This window comes from Eutrema salsugineum, unplaced genomic scaffold (assembly GCF_000478725.1).
Source record: "Eutrema salsugineum unplaced genomic scaffold, Eutsalg1_0 scaffold_15, whole genome shotgun sequence".
Classification (NCBI taxonomy): Eukaryota; Viridiplantae; Streptophyta; class Magnoliopsida; order Brassicales; family Brassicaceae; genus Eutrema; species Eutrema salsugineum.
This window is the reverse complement of record NW_006256867.1, coordinates 2995126-3012443: the sequence shown is the minus strand read 5'-3', so window position 1 is coordinate 3012443 and position 17318 is coordinate 2995126. Positions and strand designations below refer to the sequence as shown.

Below are 17318 nucleotides of genomic sequence, written 5' to 3'. Positions count from 1 at the left end.
ACACGATATAAAAAAATGTATAGGCTGGTATTCCAAGATTTATGTATTCGTGAAACGAAAATCAATATTGATTGGTTGACACCAATGCCTCTCGGAGACGTACCACTTCAGGAATAGCTGGTGCCAACATTATCCGCGTGTAATTACGAGCGGCTTCATCCATCCAATTACCTTATGATCACAAAAAAAAAACAATCGAAAGAATTAATAACTTAACAAACACTTTTAATTTTTATCTAGTTATATCTATATTCGAAAAGTATCATGAATTTCAGCCTTAGAATACCTCGGATGATATCAACTTTTGCAGACAGAACGATATATATTATCATATCATCATCACAATGCGTCAAACTATCGAGAAAATCTCGACCAAAATTGCCAACCAAATGACATGGTAGACGACATCCTCTAATAATTATAAAATAAAATAATCAGAGGAAAATTGGTTGTAAGTAAATAGATTTGAATTATAAACTGTATGATAGTACACAATACCTCATGTAGCTTTCAAAAGGATATTGTGGATCAACGTAGTTTCCAACAGTCATAACACGTCCAATTAGATCTTATCGCAAAAATATAGAAAGGCAAGTCAACACTATAGCGATTTATAACTTACAAAACATATTATGTGTCATATCACAAGAACATACATAATACACACAGCTTACCCACACAACTGTTAACGTCGCAGGATCCATCTATTATATATTCAAACTCGGTAAAAGAAAAGCAACGATATGAGTTATCCATCACAAATACACCGACAGACGTTTACAGTTTACAAAATATCAAAAGAATGAGAAACAACTCTATATATACGCCGAATTATATCTCAAAATATGTATTTATTTTATTTTATTTTTATAATATTTAAGCAACGATAAGATTACGGAAAAACGAAATAATATTGTGTTATAATTAAACTTTATTATTATAAAAAACTTGATATATATAATTATTATAATATCATTTATTATATATTGCTTTTATTAAAATAAGAAATAAGTATGCCCCAATAAATAAACTAAAAAGAAAATATGATAAATAACTACTGTCTTCGGATAATCAACCAACGAACCCTAATGCATGGTATGCACTTCTAAACGAAGGATACACGACTCCACCAACAGTCCTAATATCATCAAAACTACGTGGACCCCTAACTATGTCCAATAAGAGCCTCAGATAATACTCTTCTCCGTACTCTGTCGGCGATTCGTCCACAACACACGCACCAGAATTTCCCTTTAGTCTTGGTCGCCGTGTCCTATTCTTACGATCCCATACAAACATAGAAGGAATCTCCGAGTATAAAAGATTCCCCACCTCTGTATAAAGCTGATTACACCTAAACCAAGCAAGGAATTTAGGTTTTCTAACAGGAACACGTCTATCTGAATTATTAGAAAACGCAATATTTTCCCCAGGGAGATGAAACGGCATAACTTGCCAATTAACACGTGGTCGCCTGTGAGCACCTAGACATGGACAATAGAAAAACAATCATATATACAATAACAACAATCAATCGAATACCGTAAAGAAAACTAACGATTATTGACGTCTCTAAAAACGTAATACAAAACTCATTTACCAAACGCTTCCATCGAAGAACCCGAATGCAAACAAATCTAACAATGCAGACTGGTAACTCGCAAAGTCGCGATAGATGCATATATATACCTATACCAAAATATATGCATATATATATATATAAATATAAGAATTATGTGGTTTATGCGTTGTTTATTTTTTTCTAGGGTTTCTTAGAATGTTTTCCTTTAATAACATTTTATACATTTTAACGAATAGACTTTTTCACAGAAATTTTTATCTTTCAACTACAGAGTTTTTCCTTTTTAATAAATAATTAAATAATCAATTATATATCTTGTGTCTGATAAAAGAAACACCATGATTTTTATAGTTGCTAAATGGAAAAAACTAAAAGTTGTGATATGATCGGGGATATCTTCGAATCCTCTAAAATATTTATAAATTTGAGTTACTTGGAGTCCAAGAAATCAATAAAAACATGCATTATTTATGTGAATATATAACTTATATTATTTTCTCCGATTTCCATATTTCAATATCAAACAACAATAATAATGACATTAAAAAATATATTTATTGATTAAAATAAAAAAGTCTTAAGAATAAAGAATAATTAAACTATAATTTGTATACATGGTAAATAGTTTTTAAAAAATGATATATGCATATCTGAATAAGACGCATCATAACACTATTCAATGTAGACGTTCCACACTACCACGCGTGCATGGCCTCTTACGCGGATATCTGCAGTTTTATAAAAAAGATTTGAGAGAGAGAAGGCGACCACAAGTTAATACAAAAAATTCAAATACAATCATTAAGTATTAGAAACTCACTGTTCCAAAAACTCATCTAACTCCGGAATACGGGGATTGAGTTCGAACTTAGTAGGGGAAGTGGAAGATATAGTGATCTTGCCTATGTTTATAAAACACATATAGAATCAAAACAATAAAACAGAACGAATATAGAGAATATAAATTAGTATACTAAAAATACCTCCAAAATAATCAATAACCGCCCATCTAAGCACACACACAATGATATCCTGATCACAACATCTCCAAGATGCATAAAAGTTTTTAGCCATCTCACCGGACAATTCACAACTCAAATCAACACCACTAAATTAAAACACGTCACACATAATCAGTTAGATAGAATAAATAAAACGACAATATACAGTTTAAAAACATCCAGCAGACAGTACCGTTTATCCCTCAGACAGAATGTGACGGTTGAATATGCACCCCATATCTCGGAATCACATATATCATTACATGGACTGCCATATGAAGGAACAGAATGCTCTCCAGTCAGTAAACCACACCACGTCCCAGATCGACTTACATTTAAGACCCGACCTATCAAATCTTCATAAACAACAAAAACTAAACCATGTTAACATCAGCAACATAATAACAACGAAATTCAATAACTAAATCGAAAATAAACACACCAACTAAATAGTCATCATCATGGGCACGGTCCAATATCCTTTGAAAATCAACGAAGTCAAAATAAGCATTTCACATCTACGTGAAGTCTTGTCAATGATAGTTGATGGTAGGAACAATATTTTGTATCTATGAGAAGTCGGTCTACAACTATCCTCACAATTGATAACAGAAAAACGACTGATAATAATCCAACTACCAACATCTATGCGAGACGATGCGACACCGATCTCACCATCCCTAATAGTGGCCTGAATGTTAACACCCTGTGAATAAAACAGTCAATTAGACACCAACCAAAATTTATAATATTTTTGTGTAATAGTACAATAAATACCTGTTCATCTGACAATATGAGCTTCATGGAAGAACGTTTCGAAATTAGCATATGCATCCACGTCTGTAAAACCTTAACAAAGATAGTACAACCATCTTTGGAAGGACTCAAACGTGACACACACCTTCCAAAACACATTGAACCAAGAGAAACTGTATAAGTACACACCGAATTCTGGTGTCCAAATAAACTAATATTCTTTTGGATGAGTATATCACTCAGTTCGACGTTTCGCTGATCTTCACTATCATCGTCAATCTCAGTCTCATCATCCAACATAACATCTTCATCATCATCAGTTGAATCAGCATCGTCATCATCTTCATCTTCGTCATCACCGCTATCACCTTCTGAGTTATCGGTTGAACCATCAGATCCTTCACAAGTCTCATTGTCGTCGATAAAATCATCTTTAGAATCGTATTCATCTGTTTGGTCCATATCATCAGTATTATCGCGCGTCTCTGAATCAGACCCCATATAATCCTCAAAACCATAATCAACATCAGTACCACGACCAGATAACACCTCGGTATCATCAGAGTCACTATCTTCTGCATAGATAAATATATGAAAAAACGGCGTAATTAGTATTTAAAAAAAACGGAGTTCAAAACAAAAAACGAAGAATTGAAACCAGTAGATTCTTTATTCATAACCCAAGCATTCCTCGCAATCCCATAGAAAGGTCTTCTGAACATGATCACTCGTATTAACACGATCAGAACCTAAATGCACAAAACAAACATCAGAACAAACATAAATATGTATAAAATTTAATATACATCATTAACAAAAATATATTACATATCTCGTTTGATAAAAAAACTTGTGATCAAGAATAGATATATAATACGCAGAATCAATATCTACATAAAAAATGGATACGTTCGTAGATTAATATATAATAAATGTATGTATCTGAAAGACTAAGATATAGCACTACAAAAGGTACAAAACTGTAAGATTAATAGACAGGACTACGAACCTTCGATTACAGGATTATATGTCCGCAAGGTCCATTCGTCGATAGCAGAATCAATAAGTAACTTGCATGGATAACCTACAAATACAAAACAACTACTAATAAGTATTATAACCTGCATGAATAACCTAAAGAGGCACAACAACCTTTTTTTTTGTGATATCCACGAAATCGTATGGAGTTACGTAACGATAATCAGTCATCTCTCTGTGATCCATATTCTGATGATCCGATTTCAACACAGACCTTAACCCGTGAGCATAAGCCTGGTTATCAAAACCTATAGTCGAATAAATCTTTAGAATTTGTTAAAAAAGTAGAGAGCATATATATTATTACTAAATTTGATAATAGTTAGATATATACCTGAAGCAGTAGACGGAACATCCCAAGTGATGATGACTTTAGATGGATGATGAAAGCTGTACTTAGACGAACACATAGTTAGGTTTGCATGCAAATAGACAAACATGATGAATTTTTTCTAAAGAAATCCAAAAGGTTAATGCTATTATAAAAACCCTAGCAAAATAAACACGGAACTCTAATAGAAAAACTAAAGCGTAAATTATGAGACGATTGGTTGAAAACACTTATATTTATACGTCTAAACAACCTAGGGTTTATTTTCTTGTAAAAAATACTAAAAGGTAATTATTGTTCTATATACGATATTATCTTCCCATGAATTTCGGTAGTTATTAAGTATAAAAATGTAAAGATTCCATTCTATATAATAACAAAGGAAAGTATGACATATTTCCTTTCGTAAAATATTTAATAAATAAAAAATATTTCCAAACATCGAATTATAACTAAAAACTAAAAATTAAAAATTAAAAAAACTAACAACAGGAATCGAACCTGTAAGCATTCGATAAATGGACAAAGCACCTAACCAACACAGCTATCATCTCATTCAGCACAAACGACATATTGGAAGGTATGTATAATGTTTATGTATTTGAAATTTGGGCCACGTTATTCGGTAGTTAGAAATACGGCCCATGTTCCATTTTTTAAAATAATTTTAGCATTTAATATATGGTTTAATGAGCAATTAATTTATGGAATTAGTGATAAAAATAGTTGATCAACAATCAAAATATAACATTAGCTGACCAATCAGAACATAAGGATTTTATTAAGCAAAACGACACAAAAATTTGTGCGTTAAACCACAGCTCAAATCACTTCGTAAATACTATAATAGATAGGATGAGAACCTCTCGGGATCTTTCTCTGGACTTCAATCAAATAATGATGTTTAAGTAAAAGTTGATGAGGATGATGTATAGGATTGGGAACTCCTGGGACCTTTCTCTTGACTCCAATCAAAAATAGATCTGCATGAATTAAAGTTATTGATGATGTCGTTAAGAACAAGCTTAGAGTTATGGCTAATATCACAGTACCACCTTTCATCTTTTCTCTCTCTCTCTTTCTTCGTTTTGATTTCTTCCTGGTATTTTTTAATTCTTCTCTTTTCAAATTTTATAGTGGAGTATGCCATATGATAGTTAAGGGAATCTAACTAAATGTAAATGTAGAGATAACAATGAGTATATTGGAATATCTGGTTTAAAGTTCTTGCAAGAACTAAGTTGTATTGTATGTACATGTAAAGTTCTTGTAAATGTAGAGATAACAAGGTCATAATTCGATTAGGAGAACTAAGTTGTATTGTATGTACTTGACACTTGGCAGGTTAATAAAAGAACACAAGTTTTCACTGATCATGATAGTGAAATCTCACTTTCGTATTATTAGGAAAATGTGTTTCATTAATACACTTTTACTAAGAGGTATATATGAAGATTTCTTGCATATTAATGGAGGCGAACTTAGATGAGAATTATAGTGGGTGCAAATAGAACGGGTGTCTCAGTCTTATACTCTCGCATGTGAAAGGTAAAGTTTTCTATTATGAACGTGGTGCAGGTAGAAACATAACAATATGTTATGAATCCTTATAGACATATATAATTATTTGTTGTCAAATTGTTTTCATAATTTATAATAGATAATAATTTAGTAAAAATAATCAAATTAGTAAACTGGAAGGGGTTATTGGGAGTTGGATTTATAAAGATTAAATTTGTCAAATTTTCAAAACTTTTGTTGGATTTGTAAAATTTGCAAAGAATTTTGTGGATTTAAACAATCTACATGAAATTTTTAATATACCAGACTAAGAAATTAAAAAGGTATAGATAGTATTTTGAAAATCATGATTTATGAGTTAAATTGTAAAGAATCCATATTCTAATAACATTAGATTTTAGCAGAATCATAGAATTATTAAAATACAAACTTTTTGAATAACAATGGATTTCGATTAGATTATAAAAATCAGCAAACCAATAATAATAAATTTAAAAAAAATGCTATATTTCGTATAGGAGTAATAATAAATTTATTAAGAATGTAAAAATCCACAAATCAAGAACCATAAAATCTTCATTTTTAATTCTATTGACATTATAATTAAAAAATAATTGTTGTATACTACAAATTTATATTCATTAAAAATCATAAACAATTCAATTTGTCCAAAAAAAAAAAATACACAACATAGTAAAATTACAACTTTAAACCGATCTATCATATATGTATTCATAACAAAATCCTTAACAATTATGTTTGTCAAAAAAAAGAACAATTTTTTGATACAACTCTAAACTTATCAACTCACAATTTTAAAAAACCATTAACGCATCTTTCTCAATAGTTAGTTATTAGTTACTAGTTTACTACTGATTATAAGTTTGTTGTAACGGTCGGTTCGATTCGGATAGGCCGGTACACACGCTAGACCAGAATTGGACTGAAGAATATGGGCCTAGTTAATTAATTAAATATCTGAACACGCTCACTATAAAATGAAATCCGTACAACTGCGAAATTAAAACCCCGCAAAAACCTTTAAGCTTCGTCGTCGATCAAGAGTGTCCACTCAAGCAGCTCCAACTTTGGTGAAGGGACCATATGCAATCGGAGAGAGCAAGGGACCTTGAGCTTCTATTTCCGATTTGCTCCAGAGAGAGAGAGAAAAGAGAAGAGACGAGTGTGAAAAAATGCCGTTGGGAGAGAGAGAAGGATGGGAGACGAGCGAATCCAGGTTGTGTGGCGTGGAAACGGAATTCTCCGCCGATGTTACTCCTCTTTTCTCTTCCACATCGACAATGGCGGATTCGATTTTATCGTCGCTCCTTTGGTTCGGTTCTTTTACTCTTTTCTTCAGTTTCGATTTCTCACACATACATTCTCGTGTCCATTAATGGCGTTTCCCCCTTTTTCTTTTTTTTGTTTATCGCGTAGATGAAACCTTTGTATAGGCCTGGCGATTCTCATGTTCTTCCGTTCATTCGTTCTGACTTACGCGTTTCCGCTTCACTAACTCGTGTTATTGGTATGAATCTTCTCTTCCGTGCGAGAAAGAACAATCGAGAAAGATTTAATCGGTAGTTGATTTTTCATCTAATTAGGTAAATTTTGGTCTTGGATTGATTTGGATTCCGAATATAAGTACCATCGGATGGATTCAGAAACTATACTGAAGCAAGGAATAGCCCACGCTAAAGACCAGAATTTGCGGGTTTGCTTATGAATGACTACTCTTCATTGAATATAAGCGTTTAAATCATATAGCTTGTGTTAATGTTTCTGTGATATGTTGTAGGCATGTCTTCTTCCTACTCCTCAAGGGGCTTCAATCACCAATTACGCTAGATGTGTGAACCAGATCTTGAAAGGGAAGCATGGAATGGAGGTGCTCTTCCTTCTCTTTGCTGTCTGTCCAGCTTTCTTTAACTTATACTTACTCTTTTGTTTTCTTTGTTCTTGATTCAATCTCATTCTGCAATGAAGGTATGGCTTAGGATCCCGCTGAGGAAGTCTCATGGTACCCCGAAGGCTTATAATTCAGAATATTCAGTAAGCTTACTGTTATTTGCCTTTTATCAACAAAGACTAGTGCTTTGTCTTTAATCCTTAATTCAAAGAACACACTTCTTATATTCAGAAAGATTCGTGGGAGCTATGGAATGCGTTTCGTCGTCTTTGTGACTATGACAGTAACCTGTGTGTTGCTCTTGATGTTGGGTGAGTCTAGAGAGCATACAGTCTGAATGTTCTTTTCTTTCCTATTAGCAGACATAACAGTTTTTCTCCTTTCTCTAGGATAATTCCACAGTCTGAATTTCCATGTCAAATTTCACTAGAGCGATGGCTTGGAGAGCCAGTGAAAGCAGCCTTTATAAGCACTAAAGTAATAGCAGACGTAGCAAGTTTTTTCTGCATCATTAGGGACTCAAGAAATCGTCCCTCAGACACATAAATATGATTCCGATTTCATTTCCAGTGTTTCGTATCAAATGCTCACGGTCAGGATTGCTTGGTGGAGAGTTATGAAGAGCTAATGACAAGACTTTTTCATCATTCTGTTCAGGTAATATTATATTTAATATTTTTTTTTCATGCTTACTTGACTCGTTCAGATTCTTTATCACTAAATTGCTCTTTTGGTTTTCCCTACAATCTGGAGATTTATCAGAAACAAGTTCTCATTTCACTTTTCCTGTAATTCATAATCATCAATCTTGCTTATGTAGGTTATAATTTCCGAAGGACCTCCTCCGGATGACCTCGGTAAGTTTTCTCTAGTCCTTGTGGGAGCTGATGGTCAGCTGTTATCCTCCGTGACTGTTTCCCGTATTGTACTTGTGAATTACTGTTATTCATTTGGGCTCTCAGGTACGCAGACGCACCCCTATAAGCCGTATTTGGACTATATTAGTAATCTGTTCAACAGTATGGAACCACTTTCTGAACAAGAACGCATGAAGTTGGGCTATAGAGATCTTATGTCAACACTATTGCAGGTTAAATGGTGTCACTTTATTTTGTATTGGTAACTAGTGTCCCCTCTGTGTTTATATATCATTTTCCGTGTGTTTTTTAAATGAGGGTTGAGACGCTTGAGAAAGACACTGATAAATATATCCAAGTATGTTGTTACGCTTTGCTAGTTTTTTTTTTTTTCTGAAGGAAATAGTTGGAGACTAATGAATGTGTAGTGTTAGTAAATGATTTCACTTGATTGTATTGGTAAGTCTCCCTCTGTTTTAATAGATCATTATCCTTGTGTTTCTTAAATGCAGCCACTGAAGGATAATCTAGATGCCGAGGCCTATGAGATGCTTGAGCAAGACTCTTATAAATACATCCAAGTATGTTGTTACCTTTTGCTAGTTTTATTCCACAACATCTTTAATATCATCATGTCTCTTTAATGAAAATTTCCTCCTTTTATATTCTGCTGTGCCGTGATCAACTGAAGGAATATAGTTGAAAGATTAATGAATGTGAACAATCTAATATCATACCATTATTAATCTTAACCTTTAGCAATCTCTGTTTTTCTAGTATAATAGGGCAATTGCTAGAGCCTTAAAGGACAGTGTCCCTAACGAGAAAGCGTCTGAGTTAACTACTGTAAGCACCTGTTACTATTTAGGTTTATCACTCGCAAAGATTGCATTGATGATCTACTCTGATAATATGACATTGTGGATTTTAGGTATTGATGGTTGTGGGAGCAGGAAGAGGACCCCTTGTCAAAGCATCATTGGAGGTGAGTTCTAATGCAATAAGGAGACCTTGAAACTCATTTATACATATTGCTTTCCTTTTCCAGGCAGCTGAAAAAACTGGTCGAAAGGTGAAAGTTTATGCCTTGGAAAAGAATCCCAATGCTGTCGTAACACTCCATGTGAGTTGTCAGAAACTGAGTCAATTTAGAGATGCTGATTCTACTGTGGTTCATTTCTGAAGCTACAACAGTTTTGAACCATTCTTATCGCGGTGCCATTCTCTCTGATAGGATTTGGTAAAAGCAAAAGGATGGGAAGGCACTGTTATCGTAATATCTTGTGACGTGCGTTACTGGACTGCTCCTGAGAGAGCTGATATATTGGTCAGTAATTTCAGGTTTTGGTCGCTAGTTTCAAGGTACACTCTACACATTCGAATCATTCTCATTTTTGACACCTCTCTCTCTCTCTCTCTCTCTCTCTCTCTCTCTCTGCAGGTTTGTGACTTGCTGGGTTTTTTTTGGCGACAATGAACTCTCTCTAGAGTGCCTTGATGGAGCCCAAAGGTTTCTGAAGCCAAACGGGATTTCGATACCATGCTCGTATGTCTTTTCTCAGTTAAATCACAATAAGAAGAATCTCTACTCCTACTGAAATATTTCAGAGATGATTACATTATATCTACTCTTTTTTTTCTTTCCAGGTATACAAGTTTCATACAGCCAATTACGACTTCAAAACTTTACTGTGAAGTGGGTTTTCTTCTGATTTTTCCTTTCAATTACGAAGCTATAAAATCTATATCAACTTACGTTTTGTTTTCTATCTGCAGGTTAAGTCTCATAACAATCATTCCCACTTCGAAACTGCTTATTCTGTTAAACTGCACAGTGTAGCTAGACTTGCTCCTTAGCAACCTGTGAGTCTCTTTTTTTCTTTTTTCCTTCCCTTCGCAAACTAATCCAAAGCATTTCGTCTATTGCTGAAATTTTGTGATTATTGTTAGCAGGTCTTCACATTTACGCATCCAGACTTCTCAGAAAAACACAACGAAGGTTACAAGAAGCTGCGTTTCGATCTACCAAGAGACATGGGTTCTGCTTTGGTTCATGGTACGATTTTTTTTTTGGTAACAACAGCATCTCTCTCTCGGTAAAACGAAACCAAAATCTGATTCGGCCAAATGACTTGTGTGACTAGGATTTGCTGGCTATTTTGAAGCTGTCCTCTATGATGATGTGCATATTAACATTGAACCTACAACAACAACACCACCAAACATGTTCTGCTGGTAAATATACTCTTTGCTCTTTGTGGCATTCGAACTTTATAAGCCACTTTTGTCTCTGATTTTCCGTGTTTTGGTTTCCTTTGCAGGTTTCCAGTCTTGAATACTTGGAAATACTATTGGTGAAGCCTGTTGTAGTTCACTCTAAGGCTCCAATAGAAGCACATTTCTGGAGATTTAACGATTCCACAAAGGTAAAGAGAGATTTTCAAAACTGAGTCAACTGAAGAACATTTTCACATAAGTATGTTGTATTGTATACAATACAACACAAGTCTGTGAAAATGTTCTAAACTGATACAATTCTAAAAAGAAAAAAAAACATAAATTTTTGATACAATTTTAAACTGATCAGCCCACAATTTTAAAAACCCACTAGTAAACTTGTTCACACGTTGCGTGGGCTGATATAATTTTTTATTTTATTGTTGAAAATTTAATAGTAGTTTGAAATCATTTGTTTTTTTTTTCTATTAGTGAGTATAATTTTTATTAGATTTCTTTACATTTTAATGTTTGAAAACATGATCGTAAAAACAGTATAGAAGAATATTGATAAAAACATATTAGTATCCAAATAATTTAATTTAAATAGTTTAAAATCTTTTGATCACTGTTTTATGTATTTAAGACGTAATATTTTGAAATACCGTACGGACTTATTTGAAGAAGAAGGAAGAGTTAAACAATTTAGGAAGGGTGTGAGAGAAATAGAGAGAAATCATATACATATTTATACTAAAACATTTGAAATCGTATACATTGATCTAGACATGACAAATACTATCATTCCATTAAATTTTTATTTATTGATTTTTTTATTTTTGTTAAATTTTTACTAAATTTCGGTTTATAAAATTTTAGAAACGGTTTTGATTTGACAGCGAAATAAAGTATTAAACCACAATAATTTAGAAAGTTTGTTTTAAGTTATTTTTAACACATCATCAGATAAAAACCAATAAAAAAATAGCACATCATCATTTCAGGTAAGTCCACCGGTTTGCACATATCACCACTTCTCTCATTCTGGTGTTAAACCATTCATGAAAATCCCTTCTTTCTGTTTGTTTGTCAAACCTGTGACCTGAGGAGATAAATCTTCAATAAGATGTATGTATTCTGCCACAGTTCCCATCTGTTTAATGTTGAAGAATGGTTGACTCGGATCTCTGAGCTTTTCCCGACTGAATCGAGCAAACAATCTTTCTTTAAAATCTCTCCAGTCTGCAAAAGCCTTTCGATGTGTTTCGCTGTTGAACCAACTCAGCACATCTCCAATCAAGCTGATTGAAACCGTATTTAGCTTTTCCTATTTAGAGTAGCCTCCGATTCGAAAGAATCTTTCAGCTAGGGTAATCCAACCGTAGGAATTTTCGCCGTCAAATATCGGGAGGTCTACACGCCTCAACATATTTCCCGACTACTAACAATTGTGTTCCTAGCCCTATTATCCTCTGATCTATTACTAAGGCCAGGTTCCATGTTAGATCGGCGTACCTGATTCACAGACGGTTTGTAATTTGGATTCGAGAACTCTATTACTTTTGGCGATGCGGGGGAATCATGCTGCATCGTCTCATAAAACTTCGAGAACTTTGAATCCATTTGATTCGTTTGTTTGGCTATCTCCGTTATCATCGCGCGAGTCAGTTCTTCACTTTTCAGCTGCTCTGTTTTGTGTTCCATCACCGTTTGAGCTAGTGATTCCAATGTTACCGGCGGAATCGTCGGAATTTTGAAAACCTGATTCGTCGCTCTCTGCTTTGGATTTGTTGTCACCATTTCTTCTTGGCTTCGCGAAGTGCACTTCGGATCACTCACGAAGCACCAATTTGTTAAGAAAAAGGATCTCTATTGAATCAGAAAGAGGAATTACAATCCCAAGCATATCGGATTGAAGGATAAATTCACTTGATCTTTAGAGCATGTGCATTAGAGGGATTGTTAGAAAGTTGCTTAGCATTAATATAATACTTTTTTTTGGTTTAAGGATAATTAAACAACTTTTATCATCAAGTGTTGCATTAGTGGTTTGGGTAAGAGTTGCTTAATATTAAAAAATTAAAATTTTTTAAAAAAAAAATTATTAACTTAATCTTTAATTTAAACATTCATTACATATTAAACAAGATTATAGAACAATACATGAAATTATTAAAATTCAAAATACAGATATTTAAATTGTAAAAGTTGTATGAGAATTGCCAAATTTGTTCCATATATTTTCAACTAGGTCTTTCTTCAAGCGTTCATGTATTTGTGGATCACGGATTTGATTTCGTATCCCGATAAGGTTTCCGATGTTTGACGATGTCTATGTAGAGTAGTCATTGTCTACTTGCGAAGTTCTGCTTGACTCCCCTGGTTGGAATTCTTCTATGTTATATTGAGTGTACCCATCTCGTTCATTTTGTACTATCATATTATGCAATATGATAGATGCACGCATAATATTGCCAATCTTTTCCTTATCCCAGAAAAGTGCTGGATTTCTTACAATTGCAAAACGAGCTTGTAGAACTCCAAAAGCACGCTCGACATCTTTTCGGGCAGATTCTTGGGTAGTGGCAAATAATGATGCTTTATCATCTTGAGGCAGTGGAATAGTTGGTATAAAAGCTGCCCATTTGGGATAAATACCGTCGGTGAGGTAGTATCCCATCTTATACTTGTGTTCGTTAACCTAGTATTGAACTTTAGGAGCTCGACCTTGTAAAATGTCATCAAATACAGGTGAACGTTCAAGTACGTTAATATCGTTTAGGGTACTTGGAGGTCCAAAAAATGCGTGCCATATCCAAAGATCTTGTGATGCTACCGCCTCTAAGACAATTGTCGGTTTTCCAGAACCACGTGTATATTGCCCTTTCCAAGCGGTAGGGCAATTTTTCAAGGGTGAACTTGAACATGTGATCATTGTAGAAGATGTGATGAGCTGCCTTCATCACATCGTTCTCATTTTGTCCACTGCTTTGCTGCTTCAAAGCCGTTTCATAACAAGCCACAAACTTACATACGTGGTCATTAATACGCTGCCACCTATGTTTGAGCTGACCAGCCTCTCTATCTTGTTCATTCTCCATCTTCTTAGAGTTGTTGAAACTTTCTGTTATTCTTTTCCAAAAAGCCCCAGCTTTTTGTTCATTGCTGATGATTGGGTCTTTGGAGGTGTTGAGCCATGCACTTATCAATACAACATCTTCTACAGGTGACCACTTCCTCCTCTCTTTTCGTTCATCAGCTGCATGACTTGGGTGAGAGAAGAGTTGGGTTGCAAAAATTGGGACTTGAGATGAACCAAGGTCTACACTCTGCGAAAAACAGAGTGTTTGTTCCTGTTGGCTTGTCAAAAGGTTCACAAACCCCTGTGAGCTACCGTTTGGGTTCATAGCATCCATGGTGATCGGTTTTAAGAAGTTTAGAAGAGAAGAGTGATTGTGAAAGATTTAGAAGAGCTCGGGTTTTGTGAGTTTAGAAGAGAAGAGTGATTGTGAAAGAGTAAGAAGAGTTCGGGTTTGTGAGTTTAGAAGAGAAGAGTGAAAGAGTTAGTGTTTTAGCGAGTTATTTATTAGAGAGAGTTGTGAAAGTTTTTTGAGAGTTTAGTAGGTTTAATAACCAGCTTTAATGTTTAGCTACTAGTTGTTATCTTAGTATTTAAGTATGTTGATGTTTGATGTGATTTTGAGACAGCTTTTAAAGCACTAAATGTTTCTTTTAAACAAGCACCATCTATTACCAAACCATAACTCTTCACCTAACAAACAACTACCACCATTTACAATCAATTCTAACTAAGCGATCATATCCAATAAAAGCAACTATCAACCCTAAACAAGATGCTAACTACAACTTTGTTGGTTTGAAGAAGACTTACTTTGGGCTGAGTTTAGAAGGAAGTTTGTTGATCATCAAGATTCCCTAGTGCTCTCTCTCTCAATTTACCCTCGCAAAAAAATTCACAACAACATTTTCATCATCAACTTTAACTTCATCATCAATATAACATGATATATATGCATACACTAAGCAAGAACTATCACATACAGCTAAACCCGATCATAAACATAACAAACAAACTAAACCCAACTCAAAATTATCTTCACCGATTACAAACAACCATTCATATACGTCAACTTCAACTTCATCATCAATATAGCATAATATATATGCATACACTAAACAAAACCTATCATATACATCACCAACCCATCATAAACATCACTAACAAAAGAATTACAACTCAAACAAACTTCACGATTACAAAGAACCGATCTAAACCTCAATACACAAAATACAGTCTATATATTCATGTAAATGCTTTCAAACTATTCTATTCACGAGTATTATTCAGATAGATTAGCCACAGTTCATTGAACACAAAAAGCCCCAAATTTTATTTATGTTCGAAACCCTAATTTCGGAAAAACACAACAACTGAAACCCTAAATACAACCAAACCCTAAAAAAAGACGTACCTTCACGATTCGATGGCCCAAGCTGCCGGAAAACCGCCGAAATCGTCTTTGATTTGCTCCGTCGGTGAAATCGCATCCGGTCGCCTCCAAAATCGCCTAGGTAGAGACCTCTCGATTTTTTTTTTCCAGAAATGAGAACTTCTGACTCAATTTTTTTACCCCCACACGTTTCTCCACAAAAAATTTCCCCCACCAATACAAAACTGCCACATCATTTAAGGCTCACCACATGAGTCGACCCATAAAAAGCTTAGAGAAGGGCCGACCCTTCTTTTTTTGGGCCTCAATTACATTATTTTATCCATCTTTATTGTTTAGCTACCCATTTTAAAATGCACATGCAACCTCAATGCACATGCTCTTACAATCCAGAGAACAAGCCTAACCACTACAATTTCTGCATAACCAAAATATCTGAGACTCTCAACCTTTTATATCTAAAGTTGTTACAAGTTTGACTCCATTGACTTACAAAAGAATTAGCCAATTAAAACTTGACAGCTCGTCGATGCTTCTTCTTCATTCTTTGATCTCTTTCCTTTGCGATAATACGTCCTCCAAGGCATATCAGTGTGTAACTTTGATCATCAATAACATGCAAAGAGTTTCTGAGACTGTTTGAGACTTATATCAAAGAGTTTCTGTAAGGCACGTATGATGCATCAAAATCACATTACATCGCGTTTTGATGTTTTAATTATGGAGATTGGACTTTATTTGGTAATCCATAATTTTCACCAATAGATCATTTTAGTAGTAGTTGTCTTATTATAAAGAGTTTAGATTTAGAAGTGGATTACACTTAAAAGAACATATTTCATGACTTGGTGGTTTTCTTTGGTTCAGATGGTGATTATGTAATCACTTTAATTGTGCTTATATTCTCATTTTGATTATTAGAATTTTTTTTTTTTTTGTCTTGTCTCTTTATAGTCTAACTCGATAATGTTTATTTCCTGTCTTATTATCTATTCAATAAGAGGGGAAACAATATCGGCTTGTATATGATTAAAGATATAATATTAATTTTATTAGAACAGAAACACAACTTGTTTATGTAAAACACTAATTGGCTAACTGAGGCTATTCTTCATATAGATTAGTATTTTGAACCGTTCTTCAAGGCTTTTCTATGTTTTGGATCATAACCGTTTTGGGACTTTCCTCTCGACTTCAATCAAAGGACGATGTTCTCGTAAAGTAGGAGGATGATGTATAGGATTTGGACCTCCCGGGACCTTTCTCTTGGACTCAATCAAATGATGATGTTCTAACACAGGAGGATGATGGATAGGATTGGGGCCTCCCGGGACATTTCTCTTGACTTCAATCAAATGATGATGTTCTAGTAAATGAGGAGGATGATGTATAGGATTGGGACCTCCTGGGACCTTCCTCTTGACTCCAATCGAAGATGGGTCTTCATGAATAGTAGCCATTGATGATGTCATTATGAACAAGCTAAGAGTTATGATAAACATCACAGTACCACCTTTCAACACTTGCATCTTTTTCTCTCTCTCTTTCTCTTTCTTCGTTTTGATTTGGTTCCTGAATTATTTTTTCTATTACTCTTTTCATATTTTATAGTGGAGTTTGCCATATGCTAGTTT

The 17318-nt window shown here is 34.2% G+C and overlaps 2 protein-coding genes and 1 pseudogene across 2 annotated transcripts; 1 reads left to right on the top strand and 2 right to left on the bottom strand.

Moving 5' to 3' along the window:
• The first annotated feature begins 7294 nt into the window (after positions 1-7294).
• LOC18022103 lies at positions 7295-11445 on the top strand (annotated as a pseudogene).
• Positions 11446-13544: 2099 nt separating this feature from the next.
• LOC112088011 lies at positions 13545-13892 on the bottom strand. The gene has a single exon (XM_024158158.1). The coding sequence runs from the start codon at positions 13890-13892 to the stop codon at positions 13545-13547; it is 348 nt and encodes a 115-aa protein (XP_024013926.1).
• Positions 13893-13980: 88 nt separating this feature from the next.
• Positions 13981-14628, bottom strand: LOC112088010 (glutathione S-transferase T3-like). Its single transcript, XM_024158157.1, has one exon. The coding sequence runs from the start codon at positions 14626-14628 to the stop codon at positions 13981-13983; it is 648 nt and encodes a 215-aa protein (XP_024013925.1).
• Positions 14629-17318: the final 2690 nt, after the last annotated feature.

Excerpts from the sequence above, each read along its gene's own strand:
- LOC112088011 (XM_024158158.1), bottom strand. The coding sequence starts at position 13,892 with ATGGGATACTACCTCACCGACGGTATTTATCCCAAATGGGCAGCTTTT.
- LOC112088010 (XM_024158157.1), bottom strand. The coding sequence starts at position 14,628 with ATGGATGCTATGAACCCAAACGGTAGCTCACAGGGGTTTGTGAACCTT.